The 23164-nt window shown below is 42.8% G+C and overlaps 1 protein-coding gene across 3 annotated transcripts in view; it reads right to left on the bottom strand.

Moving 5' to 3' along the window:
- Nucleotides 1-23164, bottom strand: part of TNRC6C (trinucleotide repeat containing adaptor 6C) — a 152011-nt gene that overhangs the window by 79149 nt on the left and 49698 nt on the right. For 2 of the 3 annotated variants that reach the window (XM_077854393.1, XM_077854392.1), the window contains one exon: nucleotides 980-1306. In XM_077854393.1, coding sequence (XP_077710519.1) covers nucleotides 980-1306 — 327 coding nt within the window. Of the gene's footprint in view, nucleotides 1-979; nucleotides 1307-23164 lie in introns of those variants that run through there. The other variant, XM_077854391.1, reaches the window with a different exon arrangement.

The raw sequence follows: 23164 nt of genomic DNA, 5'->3' as shown, positions 1-23164 counted from the left end.
AACCCATGTTGGAATCACTCTTCATATTAGAAAGCAACACATGAAAGAAAACAGTAATATAACTTGTGTCAGGTTTCTTTTAAATCCCGATCTAATGCAAGAAGCCTTCTTGCTTCTCTAGTTATAGGCCTGAGTGTAACCACCATCAGCAAATATGGTGTCCATGCTAGTACCAGTGCCAACTGTGAAATCATCTGAAACTGAATGATTTATGAAAATAACAGAGAAACACAGCACTCGAAAACATGTATTTTGCTCTCTTCCAAAAATTTCTCTGAAACTTCAGGAAAGAAATTGTTTAAAGTATGAGTCCATCAGTAAGGTCAAAAAAGATGGGATAAGGAAGAGAGGAGAGGAGAGTTGTCATGGTCTGCAAGCTGGAAAGCAAACAAACAAGTGATGATTTCTCTCAAGACCCAAGAGAAAGCTGGTGTCCAACTGCAGGCAAGGATGCCAGCAAGAAACAAGGGGATCAAAACATTGGCCATGCAGGGGCCAAGCACAACATCTGGCAGGTTTGGCTCAAGATGTCTGAACAAGTGACAGAAGCACCTACTCCCAATGAAATGCTATGACCTCCCTGCAGAGAGACCAGGTGCAGTCACGGGACAGCCTTGGCAACGCCCAGGAAGGTTTTATCAAAAGTTCTCACAACAGGGTTCTATGGCATCTGCCTAGACAGATGCACGTGTACTCATGTGCAGACCTCTGGTTTCTGCTGAGAAACAAACTTAGCCAAAGCAACTAATGCCATCTGAAAACAGATGAGAAATAATATACAGAAGTAGGAGGGAACAGAACTGAACTTTAAAATTCAATTGAACTAAATCTACCCACCATCTAGCTAGCTAGCTCACTCCATTATATGCATATAGTGAATATGGACCAAAATATGTTTATCTGTATTACTAGGCAGCAAAGCTGAAAATAGCACACCAGTTCTCAGATAAAAGGAATGCCTCATTCTGTGTGTTTTTACCTGGTTGGAGCTTACTGGGATGCTGCTGCACTCCGGTTCCAGGGAGGGGAGGAGGGCTTACCCCTGCAGGCCCAGCACCCTGGGTCGGGCTCACACTGGTCAGAGCCCCTGTAGGCAATGGCTGACCTCTCTTTAACAGCTGCTTCTGTTCTTGCTGGCGGAAGCGTGGAGGCACCTCGCGAGGCAGGTAACGGGACGCAGCTGGCTGCTGGCTGCTGGCAGATGCACGTTTGCCATTGCTGCTGTTGGACAGAGTGCTGGTGGAAGTACTGGTACTGGTACCGGCAGGTTGGGGCTGGCTTGAACAGGTCTTAGTAGGTTCTGGCACTGTAAGGTACAAAATGAAAAGAACCCAAAACTTTAGGAACACTCCTTAAAACCCCACCCTAACCAAAGAAAACAAAATAAAAACTGAGAAAGAAATAACAAGGTAGTGCTCTGGAAACAGAAATGGACTAAAGTCCAGAGGCTCAAGTTTGAGACCCAGTTTTCTTATAAACCAACTGCAATCCTGAGCAGTAGGTTTTGGCCCACAGTTTTCTCATCTGTAAATTGGGTGATTCAGTTAGGTTAGAGTAGCAGTTCACACTTCGGCTTCTATCAGACTCAATTCAACAAGTTCCCCAGTGACTCTGATCTGGTGCTGGTGGTCCCTGGACCACACTTTGAGAACCACTGCTCTAGGCCTGTGTTATCTCAAATTAAGGGATCCTCAGATGGCCATGAGTTTACATATATTTTTGTTTTAATTCTGATGACAATACACACACACACACACACACACACACACACACACATGCATTCTGGGTTATCTGATTGAGGCATTTGTGGTGATGCTATCTATAGCACTACCATACTCTGTTACAGATTTATTGGAAAAGAATGCAGGTGGGCTAATTTGCAAATGATGCATTTGAATTAACTGAAAGTCAAAGTGCCATCAGAGTATTGCATAAGCAAAAGTTTCAAAGTAATTTTAACAGAAAGGAGAGATAAGTGGTAGCCCTGAGAAGGCCGTATTACTACTACTACGTAAGCCAAATGCAAAGATGATTTGAGTAGTAACCCTGCATTCTGAAGGGAGCACAGACACATCAAATACAATTAAGCCGCAAAAGTTGTTCCCATCGTATACTTAAAACATTAATATCCAGGACATTACATTTATCGTTTTTTTAAAAAAAGATATTTTATTTATTTATTTAAGAGATTTTATTTATTTATGGGGGGGGGCTTGTGTCAGAGGGAGAGAGAGAAGCAGGCTCCCTCTGAGTAGGGAGCCCGAGTTGGGGCTTGATCCCAGGACCCCAAGATCATGACTTGAGCTGAAGGCAAGTACTTAACTGACTGAACCACCCAGGTGCCCCAAAAGACTGATTTATTTATTTGAGGGCGGGTAGGGGCAAAGGAGAGGGAGAAGAATCTCAAGCAGACTCTGCACAGAATGTGGAGCCCAATGTGGGGCTCAATCCCATGACCCTGAGATCATGACTCAAGCCAAAACTAAGAATTGAAAGTTCAACCGACTGTGCCACCAAGGTGCCCTTACCTTGTTATTTGAAAAAAAAGATTTTTTTTCTACTTAATTTGTAAATGTCTTTGTGTATATCTTAAAAGTAAATAATATTATAGAAGTATTTCCAGTCAATACTAGGGGGAACACGAGATGTTACTGTTGGGTCTTTACATTACCATCCTGGGTGGCTTATATTTCTCATCTCCCAGCATGGGCTATGCTGTGCACCTGTGGCCCGGTTCTCTCTGCACTGTCCATGTCTACAAAGGCCCTCTGCCCAATGTTCTTCGGTCACCCTGCCCAGCAAACCCTTAATCCTAGATGAAGCCACTGTCCACTCTCTCCACTCCTGCCTCAGATCACAGCCATGTAGTCTGGTGTCACTATGAGTTTATATGTCCCTAACCCAGTGCACCCTCAGTGCTTCCTGGCCAACCTACCATTTCCTGGGTCTGCGGGGTTCCACTGCTGTCTATGACTCACTCAAAGACCTTCCACTCTGGAGCTGCTAATGCTTTTATCTCCTCCTCCTTCTCAGATGAACTATGACTTTATTTTCCAGAAAGAATAAAAGCCATTAGTCAAAACCTTCAAGTTTCTGCCACTACAAATACATGACCATCACACCATTCTCTGTCCCATGCCTGTTACTCTGATCTATGGTGAATACTGTATTTTACCAGTTCTAAGACTTACATTTCTTCATATATTAATAACATTTACATTGGGATGTGTCTTACCATTGATGACACGAGTCAATTGGCAGTACATGAACACTGGTATATCTCACAATCAATGGTTTTGGAGAGGCAATGCAAGATGGCACCCTCCAGGGGATCCCATTTTAGGGACTTTGTGTGCCCTAGTTCTTTAGCCTGTGACATTCTCCAGAAGAAACACAAAAGGCCCAAAGCTTGAGAGTAAGTCTTCAATTAATTCTTTTTTTTTTTTTTTTAAGATTTTATTTATTCATGAGAGACAGAGAGAGAGAGAGAGAGAGAGAGAGAGGCAGGCACAGACACAGTCAAAGGGATAAGCAGACTCCATGCAGGGAGCTTGATATGGGACTCGATACCAGGTCTCCAGGACCACACCCTGGGCTGAAGGTGGCACTAAACTGCTGGGCCACCTGGGCTGCCCTAATTCTTTGTTTTATAAACACAAGTACACAAGACAATCTAGCCATTTGGGTTGGTGTGGAGAGTGGAGGAAAGCACGTTTGCAACTTCTAAGTCACCCAGGGATTGTGTGGCTACTCTCCACAACCAGCTTCTTCTCATTATTTAGACCTACACAGATTTCTTTTACCTTCAAAGATAGCAACAACCACTGCCCTCCTTGACCCCAAATCCCCCTCCATCCATCTCTTGATTTATTGCCTCTCCTCCTGTCAAACCTCTTGAAGGTCCCGTTGGAGCTGCTCTTGCTGTATCCTCCCCCACTTGCCCATATCCATCCCATCTCATGCCCCACTTTGAGGAAATGACAATTACTTCCTTGACGCTAAACTCCAATGCCACATTCTGAGGTTTTGTTTTTGTTTTTTTGTTTTTAACCTTTCCTTTCCTTTTTTTTGAGAGTGGCAGGAAGGGGCAGAGGGAAAGAATCTTAAGCAGGATCCACGCCTAGGGCAGAGCCTGATATAGGGCTCGAACCCATGACCCTGAGATCATGACCTGAGCAGAAGTCAAAAGTAGGATGCTTAACTGACTGAGCCACCCAGGCACCCCTAACCAATCTGTTACCTTTAGCAGGGACAGTCACTTTGGCCATCTTGAGACACTCTCCTCCTTGGCCAGGACTCTGAAAGTCCATGCTTGGATTCCCACTGGCGTCTCCAGCCACTCCTTCCGGCTCCTGGTGGCAGGTTTCCTCTTTTGCCCTTTTTAAAGATTTGGCTGCAAACACTCACTCAACCAGTCTACTCCCACAGCTTTACTCATCAACCCTCTGGTCATGAGTGGCTAGTGGAGATCTATATTTGCATATCTTATAGGCACTTCAGAATCAGTGTGCCCCCATAGTCATTGGTTTCCTCACTCCCTCTTCTTCCAAGTTCTGCTATCACTCTTCTGACAGGTGGCTCTAGTCAGAAACCTGGACTCCACCCTTGATTCTGCCCTTAATCCTTCCCAACCTACCTAAAACCAACTGCCCAACTTTGACATTTCTAGTTTACCTTAAATGTCCCTCCTAAGTATCCCTCAAGCTCATCTGCCTGTTTCCATTCCTATTGCCCCAACCAGAGTCTGGAGCACCATTCTCCCCCTGTGGACACTACCAGAGTATGTTTGTCTGTAATCCATCACCTACTGCAGTCAGTGTGGTCTCCTTCCCACTGGCACCTTCAAGGATTCCCAGCCCCTTAGGATACAGTTCACAGGTCCTGGGCAGGAAGCTGTCCCTAATCCCCACTTTTCTAGACTTATCTGCTAACTTCATGCTGAGCCTCTCTCTTCCAGCTAACTACCACGTATCATCAATACTCATAGACAGCTCTGCACATTTTAATGTTCCTGAAATTGAGATGCATCTTATAATTATCAGTTTAGTTTAACTGGCAGTATGAAATAATGCACAATTGATAATATATCAGATTCAGTAAAACATGGTGATTCCTAGACATTCCTTAAATATCAGATTAAAGGTCACTTCCTCTCAGCCCCCTGGCCCCCTACATGTTCCAGGCACCCTGTATGTGTGCCAGCACTCAGTACCTCAGACTGCTTTCTAGTGGGCCCGTCTCCCTGTGAGGCTGATTTGACATCAGCATGGTGCCTGGCACACAGTAAGCACTCAACAAACGTTAGAGGGCTTGACTTTTTCTCTAACACACACTATGAAGTTCAAGAGAAATGCAAAACTAGCAGAATATAAAGAAAGTAATTGGTAAGGTAGAAAAAATACTAGACTGGAAAACTGAAGCTTTCCAACTCTGAAAGCCTAGAATTTTATAAGGGAAGAACAAAGGATGTGGAACATGGTTTCAGTTCTGTGATGGCTTATCTCTTCTGAGCACAGAGTTTCTCTTACTTGTGTTCTACCTCTCTCTGCTCCTATTTCCCTGGCCTTGCTATAGACATGGAACATTTTTTATAATTTACTTAGATTTGTTGGTTATTCACCTTCAACTCAAAGGCATATGAGATGGATATTCATTCTACCTTTTTTTAAAACATTTTTATTTATTTATCCATGAGAGACACACAGAAAGAGGCAGAGACATAGGCTGAAGGAAACTCGATTCTAGGACCCTGGGATCATGACTCAAGACAAAGGCAGATGCTCAGTCACTGAGCCACCCATGGGCCCTGCCCCCCACCTTAAAAGAAAGCTATAAAACCTATTATAGGTTGATTTTTAAACATAGGGGCTTTCAAGTATGTTTTTTTTCTGACATTGACCTTTTGCTAATTAAAATAGCAGAAGTTCCTAAGTATTTACCCAAATGAGTTGAAAACTTCTATCTACACAAAGCTTTAGGAGTGTTTCTAGCAGTTTTATTCCTAGTTGCCCAAAATGGGAAGTAACCAAAATAACCTTCTATAGGTGAAGGACAAAGAAACTGGTATATCCATACAATGGAAAATTCACATTTAAAAGAAATGAGCTATCAAGCCCTGATAAGAAATGAAGGAATCTTACGTGCATACTGCTAAGTACAAGAAGCCAGTTTGAAAAGGCTTCAAATTCTATGATTCCTACTATATAACACTGTGTAAAGGCAAATCCATGGAGAGAGTAAAAGCATCAGTGGTTGGTTGACAAGGGCTTGGGGAGGGAGGGAGTAGGAAGAGGCAGAGCATAGGGTTATTCAGGGCACTAAAATGTTACTATACTTTATCATGGATATAGGACGTTAGCATTTGTCAAAACCCATTAGAACTGTATAACACAGGGGGCACCTGGGTGACTCAGTGTTGAGTATCTGCCTTTGGCTTGGGTCGTGATCCCAAGGTCCTGAGATCAAGTCCCACATCAGGCTCCTCGCAGGGAGCCTGCTTCTCCCTCTACCTGTGTCTCTGCCTTTGTCTCTGTGTCTGTCATGAATAAATAAAATCATAAAAAAAAAAAAAGAATTGTATAATACAAAGTAAACTCAATGTAAACTGCAGACTTTAGTTAATAATAATGTATCAGTCTTGGTTCACTGGTTGCAACAAACGCACCACACCAAGGCAGAAATTCATAACAGGAGAGACTGAGAATGTGCTGGGGTGGGGAAAGGAAGTACGGTGGGAACTCTCTATTCTTTCTGCTCAATCTTTCCATAAACAAAAAACTGCTCTAAAAAACAAAGTCAATTAGAAATTCTTGTGCACTGTTGGTGGGAATGCAAACTGATGCAACCACTGTGGAAAAGAGTATGTATATTCCTCAAAAAAATTAAAAATAGGGGCACTTGGGTGGTTTAGTCAGTTAAATGTCTGACTCTTAATTTTGGCTCTGGTCATGATCTCAGGGTTGTGAGATTCAGCCCTGTGTTGGGCTCCACACTGAGCATAGAGCCTGCTTAAAATTCTCTCTCTCTTTACCCCACTTCCCTCTCTTTAAAAAAAAAAGGGGGGGGGATCCCTGGGTGGCTCAGCGGTTTAGCGCCTGCCTTTGGCCCAGGGCGCGATCCTGGAGTCCCGGGACTGAGTCCTGCGTCGGGCTCCCTGCATGGGGCCTGCCTCTCCCTCTGCCTATGTCTCTGCCCCCCTCCCCGCCGCCCCCGTCATGAATAAATAAATAAATAAATCTTAAAGAAAGAAAGAAAGAAAGAAAGAAAGAAAGAAAGAAAGAAAGAAAGAAAGAAAGAAAGAAAGAAAAGAAGAACATAGAATGACCATATGAGGGGATCCCTGGGTGGCTGGGTGGTTTAGCGCCTGCCTGGAGTCCCGGGATCGAGTCCCACATCGAGCTCCCTGCATGGAGCCTCCTTGTGTCTCTGCCTCTCTCTCTCTCTCTCTCTCTCTCTGTCTCTGATGAATAAATAAATAAAATCTTTAAAAAAAAAATGACCACATGACCCAGTAATTCCACTACTGGGATTTACCCAAAGAAAATGAAACTTGAAAAGATACAAATCCCTATGTTTATTGCAGCATTATTTATAATAGCCAAGATATGGAACAGCCCCACTGTTCATTGATAAATTAACAGATAAAGAAGTTGTGAGGTACGCGCGCCACACACACACACACACAGAGGCAACACTGGAATATTACTCAGCCAGAGTAAAGAATGAGATCTTGCCATTTGTGACAACTAATGGACCTAAAGGGTATAATGCTAAGTGAAAGAAATCAGAGAAAACAGATACCATATGATTTCACTCATATGCGGAATTAAAAAAACAAATGAGCAAACAAAGAAAAAAGAGACAAACAAAAACCCAGACTCTTACATACAGAGCACAAACTAGTGGTTCCCAGAGGGGAGAGAGGCAGTGGATGGGTGAGATAGGTGAAGGGGATAAGAACACACTCATCATGAGGAGAACCAAGTAAGGTATGGAATTGTTGAATTACTATATTGTACACCTGAAACGAACATAACACTAATTACAGTTTAATTTTAAAAATCCCAAATCTAGGGTATCCCTGGGTGGCTCAGCGGTGGTGCCTGCCTTTGGTCCAGGGCGCGATCCTGGGGTCCCGGGATCGAGTCCCACGTCGGGCTCCCGGAATGGGGCCCGCTTCTCCCTCTGCCTGTGTCTCTGCCTCTTTGAATAAATAAAATCTTTAAAAAAAAATCCTTAAAAATATATATAAATGAATAAAAAAAATGAATGAATAAGTAAAATCTTTTTAAAAATCCTTAAAAATATATATAAGAACATTTAAAAAAATCCCAAATCTATTAATTAAAAAGACAAAAAAAAAAAAAAAAGGAGAGAGAGAGAAGCAAACTTGCTGTCTCTCTCACAATAGCAACTTTCCATTACAACTTTGCAAGTGAAATTGAGAGCAGGGTAGAAGTACATCTGTCTGAGACACTACCACTGAATTTATGTAAAAACATGTGATTAGTATGGGGGCACCAGGATGGCTCAGTTAAGCCTGCAAGTCTTGATTTCAGCTTGGGTCATGATCTCAGGGTTGTAAGATCGATCCCCAAGTTGGGCTCTGCATTCAGCGTGGAGTCTGGTTGTGATTCTTCCTCTCCCTCTGCCCCTCCCCCGGCTCACACTCTAAATAAATACGTAAAAAATTTTAAAACAATAAACATACATGATCAGCATGATATCACTTCCCTTTACTACACATTTTAATATACCTGGCCCAAAGGTTTTGCTCTAGACCTAGACATCGCTTTTTAGGAAGCCCAGGGTATGAACGCAATTGGTTATTTTACTACAAAATTCAAAGGAAGCAGCAGAAGAGGAGGAAGAGGAGGAGAAGTAGGAAGGAAGGACAGAACAGGAAAGAGAACTAGGAGGAAGCTACATTTTTCTACCTACCCCTGCTATGGGAAACCCTCTTCTTTTTCCGAGTAACTAACACTGGAGGCCAGCTACCATCAGAATCAAGTGCTTCCGCCTGTCACCCAGCCTTTTCAATGAATGGAAAATGAAGAAACCTGCCTGAACTCAGAAACTGATAGAAACAATTTGGCAAGGGCTCAGAAACAAAGTATCCAAGCCGTCCGAGAGCATAAGAAATCCCCCTCTCCTGCCCTCTTCCGCACCTTCACCCCCAGGGCCCAAGTGAGCTAACCAAGATTCACCTGCACCCTCATCTCTGACAACCAGCCAGGGCTCTTCCACTACACTGCTGTCATCTTCTTAAAAAGATCAAAGGGCAGGGCAGCCTGATGGCTCAGCGGTTTAGCGCCGCCTTCAGCCCAGGGCCTGATCCTGGAGACCCGGGATCAAGTCCCACATCAGGCTCCCTGCATGGAGCCTGCTTCTGCCTCTCTCTGTCTCTCTCCCTCTCTCTGCGTGTCTCTCATGAATAAATAAATTCTTAAAAAAATCAAAGGGCAAACGCAGGGCTATTTTTCTTCAAAATACTTACAGGAAAGGGAATTCATGCTACAGAAATGGAAGTCTAATACAGTAAATGAATCCTACCAATCACTGGTTTTGAAGAAGCATAATAAATGAATGTTATTAATAGGTAACTAGTTTTGAATATAAAGCACCAATCCTAAGGTATCTGAATATGGAATATTCCATTTTCCTCATGTTGCCTGCACTACATTACCTGTGGTCAGGTCACTCTTATAGCCTCATTTTAAGAGTCAAAGAATTCCACACCAGTCCCCACTCTGGAGGGGAGAGGGCAGCATAGGGCAGGAACCAGCAGGAGAAATCAGTGTCTCTTGTATTTTTAGAAGGTGTGGAAAGCATAGTGAAGATGTGACAGAGACCATACGAGGCCAGCAAAATCTAACACAACTGCTATCTGGGCCTTTGTAGGAAAAGTCTGAAGAACGATGAGGTAGGTAGAAGGAACCCAGAATTCTGACCCTGTCGAGCTGTGCCTCTGGCCTCTTTTATATGAGAAAGCAATAAAACTTCTCTGGTGGTAACCAGTATTTTTCAGATCTTTGAAAACTGGCAGCTAACTCACATAATCTCAGCTGATAACTGGAGGATCTCAAAATTTGATCTGTTCATATAATACAGATAAACCAAATGGGCAGTTTCTGACCAACGATCCACTCTCTTTGGATACAAACTTTTCTTTTTTTTTTTTTTTAAGATTTTATTTATTTATTCATGAAAGACACACAGAAAGAGAGAGGCAGAGACACAGGCAGAGGGAGAAGCAGGCTCCATGCAGGGAGCCCGATGTGGGACTCGATCCTGGGACTCCAGGATCACACCCTGGGCCGAAAGCAGGCTCCAAACCGCTGAGCCACCCAGGTGTCCCTGGATACAAATTTCTTGATCTCTTGTTGCCCAAAGAAAGAATAGGGTATCCCAGTCATCGTGACTCACCTGTCTCTAAGCCTATCCTTCAATGACAGAGGCTCACAGATGAGTGTATCCTACACATCATTGTTTTAATAGAGCAGAACAGTCAGGCTGTGGGAATTTTAGTTTAATTTTATTTAGGGACCATCAACAAGTCACTGACTTAGAGAACACAAAGACAGCAGCCAGATAACTTTGCTGTGCCCAAACCTTCACGGTGCTCTCCTCTCCCCAGTAAGCTCTCCCCTTTTCTTTTAAATGACAGTGACACCTGCTGGGGAAAAGACAGATATGAAAGCACCCTCTGAGAAATCAAGTCTTTTCTTTAAAATATTTATTTATTAGAGAGAGAGAGAGAGAGAGAGCGTGCATGAGTGGGGGGAGGGGCAGAGGGAGAAGCAGACTCCCTGCCAAGTGGGGAGCCCCACTCAGAACTCGATTCTGGGACCCCAGGATCATAACCTGAGCCAAAGGCAGACGCTCAACCAACTGAGCCAGCCAGGAGCCCCAAGACTTCTTTAAAACAATTTTTGGCTTTCAGTTACAATTTTCATAGGACACTGCCACAACAGAGTCCAAACAGCTTCTAAATTCCTACTACTGCTCTCCCCAAACAGCAGACTCCGGCATGCGCAGGAAGTTCAGGCTGGCCCTTCGGGGCTCCGGAGGGCTGACTTAAAGAAGCTCCCCTTCAAACTTTTACACTAGGAGGTCCAGAGCAGAAAGCTCCCTTGTTGACCTGGCCTCCTTAACTCTTTTCCCACCAGGCACCACGTCTCAGTGCCTGAGCTTCAGAGCTGCCACCCGGCACCCCTAGGCCCTGGCCTTTCCCTCTTCACACTGTTCTAACCTCAGGTGTGATCTGCAGACCACCCAAAGCTGCAGGCTCATCAGGTGATGAGACCCACCACCTACCAATGCTGCTCTAAGCCCCACAGCTACCGAGAATCCCGCTGATGATCTAACGTGGTCTGCCAAATTTCCCTCATTTTAACTCTTGGAAACTTTTCCTACACTCTTGGGAACCTCGATACAAGCCAGCTCCGAGTCTGATGTGGATGTGAAGGCTACATGGGTGGAGACTGCCCTTGGCCTGCGAACACTAAGCCCTGCTAGAGCCAGCCACTGTTCTGGGCGCTGGGGTGACGCCAGAGGACAGAAAAGGCAGCTGTCCTCCAGCCCATGGAGTTCACCTCTCGGCAGGGCCAGAAGGAAAGAAAAAGCCGCACAGTGAGATACGCAGCAGCAGAGGTAAGGTGCTTGGAAAACCAGGAAAGCAGGGCACGGTGGGTCAGGGGTCAATCCCTGTCTGCTTGCCTTCTCTGCCTAGCATTCTTTTTACCCCACAGGGTGTGTATGTACCCTAACAATACCCTCTCCGTATTTATTTATTTAGGATATACTTAATGAGTGCCAATTTTGTGCCAGACACTGGGTATACTATGGAAAACATATGGTCCTTCTCCTTGTAGTAGTTTATAATCTAGTAAGAGATTACAAGTACATTTTGTGGTAAACATGACAATAGTAACAGTGGGACAAGGAACCTAATTCTGGTGAGGAAGTGACAATGAGGTTGGACCCAGAGAACCGCCAACCAGGGGAGGTGTGTGTGAGTGTGCGGACTCTGCGAGCTCACGCCCACCAGCTGGCACAGAGAGGGGAAGATCCTGACCTGAGAGGGAGACTCCACGCTGGCGAGGACTGAAGCAGCCCCAGTGTGGCTGGGGTTTGGTGCCTCAAGGGAGAGTCGCTGGGCCTGAGGCTGGAGAGGCAGGCATAGGCTTTGTAAGCAGTTTGGAATCCATCTGGTGGCCCATAGCTGGAAGAGCACCCATGGTGTTCCTGTTCTGGCTGCAGCACAGAGGAGTCTGGAGCCTTCAGTTTCAGGGAGAAGTTCTCCAGAAACAGGCTCCTCTGATTACAAGTTCATGGAGAGTTGACATACTCTTTCACTGCTATTAAACTCAACATGCAGGTAACCTGATCAAGAACCTGTCTGTGTAGGCTCTAGAGCCAGGGGGTCCTACCTGCTTGCCTGATGTCGCCTTCACAAGTAAGGGAAACAACATAGTAGCCAGGGCCCACAGCAGCAGCCCCCCTCCTTCCTCTACTCCACAAATCCTGCGGGGGCACCCTTGGGACGTTAGGTTCCTCACCAGGGACTTAACAGAGCAGGGAGCCCAGGGTGCCCAGAGCACCAAGGCATTTCCATCTTACTACCCAAGTCATACTACCAAGACATTCTTTTCTTTTTTTTTTTTTTTTAATTTTTATTTATTTATGATAGTCACAGAGAGAGAGAGAGAGAGAGAGAGAGGCAGAGACATAGGCAGAGGGAGAAGCAGGCTCCATGCACCGGGAGCCCGACATGGGATTCGATCCCGGGTCTCCAGGATCGCACCCTGGGCCAAAGCCAGACGCTAAACCGCTGCGCCACCCAGGGATCCCAAGACATTCTTTTCTTTAAAAATTTGAAAATAGGGATCCCTGGGTGGCGCAGCGGTTTAGCGTCTGGCTTTGGCCCAGGGTGCGATCCTGGAGACCCGGGATCGAATCCCATGTCGGGCTCCCGGTGCATGGAGCCTGCTTCTCCCTCTGCCTATGTCTCTGCCTCTCTCTCTCTCTCTCTCTCTCTCTCTGTGACTATCATAAATTAAAAAAAAAAAATTGAAAATATTGAAGATGTACAAAACGACATTAAAATCAAATAATTAACAAATCTTCATGCATTTATCATCAGCTTAAGAAATAAAATGTTGCCCATTCCACCAAAGCCTCATTTTCCCCTCCCTTCCTGACTGTATACTCTGAAATGATTCCCACCATGGGCAATTTGAGGTTTTTCATTCCCATGAATCTCTCTAGAGATATAGTATAGTGGCTATGGGCACGGACTTGGGGTTTACACTTCAGCTCTGCCCCTTACTGGCTGGTGGCCCTGGGTAAGTTACTTAAACTCTCTGTCATTCAGTTGTGCTATCTGTAATATATGGGTAAGTGTGTGTGGGGGGGGTGAACTGGGGGTAAGAGAACCTTACTGAGAGGGTTCTTTGAGAAATGAATGTTAATATAAGTAAAGAACTGTTCAGAACAATGTCTAGCACATAATAAGTGCACTATAAGTATTATGTTAAAGAAAAAACGGACACTGGTTAAGGATGGTGAGGCAGGCTCCATCCAGGACTGTCACGATGGGCTGAGAGGTGTAGGGACCATTTACAGGGTCGGAGAGAGAGACTGAGCTGGACTCTGAGGGCAGCGGGGACAGGTGGGGATTTGTAGCCACGGGGAGGTGGGGGAGAAGATGGAAAATCACTAAGAGGAAATGTCAGGGGTAGGGGGGCTTCTGGCTAAATTGAAAGAGCAGGACCCTGGCTGAAGGCAGGCCAGGGTGTCAGGCATCACCCTGGGGCAGGGGGAGGATGAGGAACTTGATCAGATATCAGAGAAGCGGGGAGGGTGTGTTCTGATGAAGCTGACTTAGCAGGGTTCTTGTTAAAACTGGATTTTACAAGGAAGTACACAGATGGGCCTAGGAGATGGTCCAGGAGCCTGACTGACGTTTATTCAACAGTTCTGGCCAGTCTTAATAATCTTCCTCATTCCTCTTCCATTCTTGGAAGCCATGGGAAGGATTTTAGGCTGATGAACAAAAACTCAAAGTCACGTGATATGAAGTGCAATCAGTGAACTAACTAAAGAACGGAGGCAGAGACTCTGATATGAATGACTGTGGTTAACTCAGCACGGTTACCACAGATACTGACAGCTGTATTCAGGACTGGAGGATTAGATCTCTAGTCTGGCCCTAAACCACCCCACTTAATTTGGGTCTCAGATTTCTATCATCTGGAAAGTGTCAAACATTATACAAAAGTTAAAGGGCAGTCATCCATCCCACTGTTTTTAAAAGTGTTCCCGGGATCCCCACATCGGGGTCTCCACGGGGAGCCTGCTTCTCCCTCTGCCTGTGTCTCTACCTCTATCTCTCTGTCTTTCATGAATAAATAAATAAATAATCTAAAAAAAATTAAAAGTGTTCCGGAGCAGTAGTCAAAGTTGTCTCTCCCTGCCCCCTCCCCAATACGCACCCAGGGGGCAGGACTGATAGGAGTCTGGTTCACAGCTGCAACGGGGCTTCAGGTGTGGATGAGACCCCAAGAAGGACCCCTGGCCCCCTGCACCCATGTGGTTTGGCAGGTGGTGCCCTGGCTGCTCTCCACTGTACCAGCTCTGACTGGAAGCACAGTCCTGGAGATGGTGGCCGTTTCTGTGCAGGGTCCTAGCTCCCCATCACTGCCTTAGAGGCAGCTTCCCAATCACTGCGCTGTGGCGGAGACACTGGGCTTCACTTGAAGTCCATGGTGCCGGTGAGGCCTCCCTGATCCTTTCCCAGAGAACAGCTGTTTGGGATGACACTGTGGGGAATCATTTCTGGAGGCCCAGCCTAGGGTGCATCCCCTCCCTCTGGCCTTGCAATGATTTTACAAGCACCTAATTCCTTGTACTTAAAAAAAATCTAGAGCGGTTTCTATACATTTCAACTAAACTCTGATCAAGAGCACAGATCCTTTTTTAGCAAGTAGTATATTCAGCTCTTTCACTCACCTAGACAACATCATGGTGTGTGGTCATGACCTAGATATTCAACAATGGTTTCCTTGTAATGGCATTTGCTGTAACGAGACTTCGTTACACATGCCTTCCATCAGAATCCCATGGGACGCTACAATAAGCTTAAAGCGCACTAACAGGTAGGCATGCAATGATGTATTTGAAAAGTAACTCTTTAGGGACGCCTGGGTGGCTCAGCGGTTGAGCGTCTGCTTTCAGCTCATGGCATGATCCCGACGTCCTGGGATCAAGTCCCACACCAGGCTCCCTGCAGGGAGCCTGCTTCTCCCTCTGCCTGTGTCTCTGCCTCTCTATGTCTCTCATAAATAAATAAATAAATAAAATCTTTAAAGAAAAAAAAAAGTAACTGTTTATAAATAAATGTCAACCTAGAGGGACATGTTAACATGTCTTATTTCTGAAATTTGCATGCCTCTTACAATAGATGTATAAATTTAATAGTTTCCTCATTATCCCTCCAACTACATCTGTGGGTAAGACATTAAAATAATGATGTCCTTTAACTGGTGGCATCTTAAAAGTTAAGAAATAGAAATATTTGTATGATAAAGCATAGAATTTCTCTTCTGTACAGATACCACATAGTGACAGAAGAAAAATATTCAAAAATCATGCATTAATTCTATTTCCAGAATATATTCTTAGAGATTCAGTTTCTTAAAAGTTACAATTTACTTAAATACATGTAAAAGAGAACTATTTTCCAGGGCTAAAGTAATCTGTGATTCTAAGGAAGATTTTCATTATTACAATCTCTTTCTGCAACCTACACAGCAGCAAACACTATAGCAAGCTCTTTAGAACAACAAGAGGTGAGGGGAAGACAGCTACGTGCAGGAGGGTCCATCTGCTGTGTTTATTGGCAGTCCCGGTGGGGTATCAAGCCGTAGCCTTCTGTGTGTTCTGTTGACGGCTTCTGGATGATCTGTCACCATGGCAACTTCGGGAGCTCAACTCAAAATGAGCACAGACTCATTAACTACTAACTACATTATCTTAGTGCCTGTTGCTAATGAGAAAATGCTATTTAGAGATATTTTCTATTCTAATGTATTACAGTTACCTCTCTAAAAAGCATGAAATTAAATTAAATGCTACTCTTAGGCCATCAGACTGGATAATATGAATGTGAAAGTAAGTTTATTTTAATAATGACTACTAACAGTAAAAATCATTTTATTAGAAGATTACTTTGTTTTGGTCCTTGGATTCTTCTACTCTAAAACAATGTGCTATTTATCATACAGGCAAATATTTTTAAGTTCTTTTAAGCAACAGTGGGGAGATTTAGAAGATTAAAATAGAAACTTTCGATAACAGTGTATGTTAAAGACAAGTAACGAATACAGCACTAATACATATTGGCTTTTCTATCATCTTCTCAATATGCAACATTAACTGGAAACACTCCTGGGATGAGGCAACACACTGGACAGACATGAAGGGTGAACAGAGTCCACTGAGCACAAAGCTTCTCAGCTTTCTCACCTCCAGCTTGACCTTGTCCCTTTCCATGCTCAATCACCTGTAACTGAACAAGCTCTTGAAAAACAGCAAATCCTAGATCTCATGAAACACAGAATGTTTAAGTGGAATTATATCTGAAATGTGTTCTCTTGGGGCATGCACACTGCCTTGTGTGGTAGGATTGGGTGTGTGTTTTCTTTAATAAAAGTAAAAACTGTAGAATAGCAATAATCCCAGGATGTTTGTTCTCTCAAAGTGCAGAATCCTAGAACCTGCCAGAAGAGGGAGCCCAAGTCAGACTATGCCAACATTTAGTAGAAGAGGGATGGGGAAGGGAAGGAAATCGGCCATGTTACAATTTGATTCTGAAAAAGAATATTCCACCTCTACATGCCCTGTGCACGTTGAGTCCCCATCTACCTTAGCCTCATTGACACCAGTATCCCACCTTGCTGACGATTCACCTTCTAGGCCAGCTCTTTGTTCAGTTTCTGGAGAATGCTACGCAGGCTGGCCAGCCTTTGCAAATGCTGTTCCCTCTGAATGTGGAAGCCCATGAGTCTCCATCTCTCCAGCCTAGCTGCCTTCTCTCCGTCAGATCCTGATGCAGCCTATGCTCTCACTAGACAATGTTCCTGTCCTTCATAGTAGCCATCCCAGTCAATACTGACACATACAGCACTGCGATTGATGTTTTTGCCCATTCCCCATAAAACTCCAAGCTCCAAGAAGGTGGGAAGCATATCTGGGGGTTCAGATGGGATCTTTTGGTGGTTTTTTTTTTTTTTTTTAATCTTTTTCTCCCCATAGTAAACAGTGCCAGGCAAACAATAGGTGTTTGGTGACTATCTGCTGGATCAGATGATGAACGCAGTTGGTCTCCAAGTTCTGCTGGCTCTACCACACGACCCTTCCTGTCCATCCTCACCATGCAGCTATCATCTGGAGCATAAAGTGTGCAGTGGTCTAACTGTACTGGCTGCATCCAGTTCCCTCTCCACTGTCTGATTCATCTTTAATCTGGCCTGTTCCATGATCTTTCTAAAACATCAATCTCATGACGTCACTCTCCCACTTAAAACCTCCAGTGGCTCCCTCTGGTCTAAAAGGTCAAATCTCAAGTCCTAATATGGACTCTATGAGCTAGCCTCCCTGCCCTCCACATTGTCCCTCATTTCAACTCCTTCCTTTCTTCCTTTTTTCTTTTTTCTTTTTCTTTTCTTTTCTCTCTCTCTCTCTCTCTCTCTCTCTCTTTCTTTCTTTCTACAGGCTATTAAGTGTGCTCAATCCTACTGGCCTTGTGGGTGGGTTCAAAATGGCTGAGATAAGGCATCCTCTCTTGTCTCATTTTCATGGCTAACTAGGGGACAATTGGGAAAGGGGCCAACCCTAGCATGCATTCATCTCATTCTATAGCAGTTTTTGCCTTTCCCCCAATTTTCTCACTTATTTTTAAAAACAGGCCATCTTTTCTTACAGAGACATAACTAGTAAATAGAAACATGACCAAGTGAATGTACTTAAATCCTTTCAGGCAGAAGATGTGGGATACATAAACCACAACCCTCAGAACATTTTAGTGCATTCATTTGCTTATATAACTCTCCCTACTAATACATCCCTCTGAGAACAGGGAACTTATCTCTGCCGTCTGATAGATATTTGTTAATTGTTTGTTTAATTAATGAACTTGACAACTCTAGACAGGAAAATTTGACTAAATAGCTCATTTATTAATGCAATCTTTAGTAGGTGTGTTAAAAGCAAGACAAAATGTGATCATAACTAAAAGTGCATATCTTCTGACGTTACATTTGTAACTATATTACAAAAAGCTGCAGACATGGAGAGAAAGGGAAGTGACAGAAGATGAAGGAAGCTAAGCTACAGTGCTGAATCTTTCTGCCCAACTCTAGAGGTCAATTTAATATTAGAAACCAATCCAGAGGAGCACCTGGATCAGTTAAGTGTCTGCCTTTGGCTTAGGTCAGGATCCTGGAGTCCCGAGATTGAGCCCCATGCTGAGCAGGGAGTCTGTTTGTTCCTCTGCCCCTACTCCTGCTCCTGCTCTCTCTTTCACTCTCACACTCTCTCAAATAAATAAATAAATAAATACATAAAAACCTAAATAAACAATCTTAAATAAGCAAGTAACCCAGCTTTTTTAAAAGTAGCAAAATATTTGAATATTCACCAAAGATACACACAAAAAAGCACATGAGGATAACACTCCATACCATCAGCCATTACAGAAATACAAATCAAAAGCACAATGTATCAGAATGTACATGTACCAGAATGGCTACAAGGATCAAGACTGATTTCCAAGTGTTGGTAAGGATGTAGCATTGGGAAGTGGTTATAACCACTTTGAAAAGGTTTTGGAGTTTCTTGGAAGGTTAAAAATAGATATACCCTAAGATACAGCCTTTCTACTTCTACATATTTACCACAGAAAAATCAAAGCACATATCCATACGGAGACTTGTATACCAAAGCTCATAGAAGCTTTGCTCATGAGAGCTAAAAATAAGAAACAACTCAAAGGGACAAATTGTGATATATCCAAACAATGAAACTCTATTCAGCAATAAAAAGGAGTGAACTGCTGAAATACACAACAGGAATGAATATCAAAAGCATTACTCTGAGCAAAAGAAGCCAAGAGTGCATCCTGCATGAGTCTGCTGATCTAACTGGAGTCTAGAAAAGAAAACAATCTGTAGTGATGGGAAGCAGATCAGTGTTTCCCTACAGACTGTTGAAGGTGGAGAGGGCATGAGAACTGGGTTGGCAGGGGTGCAGGGAGACTTCCAGGAGTGATGGATTACTGTCTTCATTGTGGGGATGGTTTCACGGATCACATCTTAATAAGTCTTGGTGCACATACCAAGACTTATTAAACTGTTCTTTTTAAACATGTGCAGTTTACTGTGTGCCAATTTAACTCAATAAAGTTTAAAAAAAAAACAAAGCAGAGCAATAATCTGTTATATGATTTCTCAGAGAGCAGCCTGTCAACCTCCTTTAGAGCTATAAACTGTAACTTTCTCTATAAACTTGGAGCTGCCTTTACATTTAACGTTTTAGCTTGGTTAAGCTAAATAAACAGATGTGGACTTTTACTCTATCTGAGACTTAAGGGCCCTCAAGAAGATGCTTAAAGGGTTTATAAAAGGAGCACTGTGCCACCTCCTTGCCACCAGTGGATTTATACTTCCTTCCTTCTAAAATTCAATGAAGAACTTATAAGTATGTACCTGCTTAGTTGTTTCTTCCCTCCCCCCCCCCCCGATAATTTTTATCCTTTTAAATTGCCTACATGTTTGGAGAAAATACCGTATCTTAATACACTTTCTTCTGTTCCCATGGAAAAAAATTAATGCATTTATTTTATATTCTTTCTGCCAGGTACTGAACAGTAAAATTAAATAGCTACTTTAAATATAGAGAAACATGGCTAAAGAAAGACATCTAATATTTAAAATCCTATAAGATTACATCCCATAAAGATCCCTCACATAATGAATCTCTTAGGAATTTCAGCCTTGGGGATCCCTGGGTGGCACAGCGGTTTGGCGCCTGCCTTTGGCCCAGGGCGCGATCCTGGAGACCCGGGATCGAGTCCCACGTCGGGCTCCCGGTGCATGGAGCCTGCTTCTCCCTCTGCTTGTGTCTCTGCCTCTCTCTCTCTCTCTGTGTGACTATCATAAATAAATAAAAAAAAAAAAAAAGGAATTTCAGCCTTATTTGAAAAGATCCTAAGTTACTTCCTAAAATGAATGATTATACTGATAATGGATATACAATATTGATGTCTCCTTCATCTTCGTATAACAGCAGAAAAAAAATCTGACAGCCAGAAGATAGGGGTTCTAGTTCTGCCACTAACTATAGCTGTCAAAACTTGTACAGATTGTTTAGCCTCTTTGAATTTCATTTCTGAACCAATGAAGAACTGGGAAATTTCTAAGGATCCTTCAAATGCTAAGATTTTATTAATTTTGCAGACAGGCAAACAAAATGTCATATTTTATAAAATATACTGTGCCTAGCGCACTAACTAGACCTTTAACTATTGCTTCTAAGGATAACTCATACATTCAAAATAATATTTGTTTTGTTATGTGGATACATGTAAACTCAAGGAATCTGGCCAATTTTATTACACAGTGTAATTCAGGAAAACACAGATGTGATGCCTTATGAAAGCTAACTGCTGAATATTGTGTTGAGCAAATAGCTCACAACTGAGCAAATATCACTCAGCCGACTCTGCTAAAAAGAAGGGCCACCTAACTGGTAAAACACAGAGATGTGGATTCTCACTCATATTTGTTCAAATCTAGATCTGACTATGAAATTGGGAAAGCATCCTTTAAGCTTCAATGCTCATCTTCATTCATACTGAGAAAACCATATGTTTATAGAATGAGCCTTAATAGGAATACAGCACAGTGCAAACAAAACTGTGACCCCAAAATCTTTATCACTGAATGTGAGGCTGCTGAAAGAATATGGTTTCAATTGATTTACATTAACAAAAGCACATATATATTTTCTTAAAATTAGCATTACAAATTGAATGTATGGCAAAGTTGAATACCCAACCGTAAAACTTAAATTATAATCCTTGCAAGCAATATTAGGAGACTAATCATAATACATGAATTTATAAAAGTATAGGACTCAAAAGCATAAAGCATTAATCATATGGAGTTTGAGACATATTGGGTCAAGATACTTGCTTTCATACATGATGTAATTAACTTTGAGCTTCTTGTATGAAAACTTATCTATTTTATGAACTTTAGAAAATCTGGTCAAAACCAATGAATTAAATTACTTCATGTTTATGGGCATTATAATTAATCTTAAAAAAATTAAATCCATAAAAAACCCTAGAAACCCTAGGCTCACAAAGTCATCACATCACATATAAAGCTACTAGTATCTGTGCTCAAATTAAGGGCAGCACCCAAAATAAAGGAAAGAGATTACTGATAACCAAAGCAAAACCCATCTTACAGCATCCGACACTCAGATACCAGGTCCTTCAAAGCAGAAATACAATATGTAAGTGAGGTCATGTCTGATCACCTTCCTCCAACTGTGAGAGCATCTCTAGTCTTACTAAAGGCATTAACAGATTATTGTGCTCAGCTACCTCTTTCTTGAAGCAGAAATTATGAGAAACTATTTTGTTTGTGAAAATCTCATACAACGGTTTTCAAATTGTTCAGTGTAGCTCTTTGAGGCACAGGGGCTGGGGAAGTGTTAATTAGGGGAAGCAGCAGGCCCTGCCTGTCTTGTCCAACACACATGTCCAGTCAGAAATTCAGAATCACCTTCCTGTAGTTAATTTTAATTTGAACCAGTAATAATGGAGCATCTGAGAAAAATTTAAACCTTAATACTGCTAATATTCATTAATGAATTATCCAGTAGCACTGTTATTTATAATTTAAAAGCTTTTTTTCTTCTGTTTAGGAGACATTAATAAACATTATCATTATGTGTGCTAAGGCTAAGGCTAGATATAGTTAGCACAACTGATGACAAATTACACCCAAAGGAGTAGTAATTTAGAGAAGATAAAAGGAGAAGAGACAACACCAGCACACTTTGGAGTAAGTAAAGAAATGCTCATCAGAATAGTAACAGGAAATAATAATTCTGTGTTGTGTAACAGGATCACTATACAAACATAAGCAATTTGTTACTATTTGAAGAGAAAACATTGACAATGACAAGAGAATATGGTCAGTATTAAATCAGGTTATAAAAACTTCTCAGAATGTTAAAAACAAAAGGAAATAAATATCTCAAAACAATAATGACAAGTGGAAGAAACCACTGTTTCTTATTCAAGATCATAACTGCTAATGCAACCATGTACCACAACCCTTTGAACCTTCTGGAAAAGTGTGCTGTACATTCATACTTCTGGGGGTGAGAAACAAATGTCCTTTCTGGGGTCTGGGCTGCCTTTTAATATTTACTTTATATGAAATCCCATCTTACTGTGACCCTGGGAGCTCGGAGGCCCACTGTGCAGGGGTCAGAAGTCCACCTCTCTCAAGTCCTCTCCTTGCATGAGCAGCTGGCCAGGCACAGGCTGCTTAACTCTCATGTCAGCCTCAGTTTCTTCATGGTCACCTAATACCTGCCCTGCTCAGTTTTGAAGTTCAAATGAAGTCATATACATAAACTTTGTTTTGGAAACTCTAAGATGCCAAACAAAAGCAGGGTATTAGTAGCAACACCTACCACCTGAAACTGCACTCTGATAAGTCTTTATAGCACTCATGCCTACACGTACAACTGTGTCCAACAGAAACTTTAAAATCCTAAAAATTTCCAGTTATTTATAGCTCACTTTTACTGAGCACCAATTATGTGCTGGGCACCAAGCTCTTTTCATACATGATCTCATTTAATCTTCACAGGAGCTTTATGAAGTGGGAGCCACTCACTTACCAGCTTTCTCATTTTCAGTAGGAAATACCTGAAGCTTGGAGAAATGAAGTAACTGGCCCCAAATTCAATAGAGCTGGCAGCTGGAGCTCCTGTGCACATGCTTCTCCTCATCTGACCAGGGCAAGCACAGGGTGAAACTGGTAGTGCTGCTTCCACTGTGCTTCTTCTCCAGCAAATC

This window comes from Canis aureus, chromosome 16 (assembly GCF_053574225.1).
Source record: "Canis aureus isolate CA01 chromosome 16, VMU_Caureus_v.1.0, whole genome shotgun sequence".
NCBI classification, from domain to species: domain Eukaryota; kingdom Metazoa; phylum Chordata; class Mammalia; order Carnivora; family Canidae; genus Canis; species Canis aureus.
The sequence above is the reverse complement of the archived record's forward strand: the minus strand, read 5'-3'. Positions and strand labels throughout refer to the sequence as shown.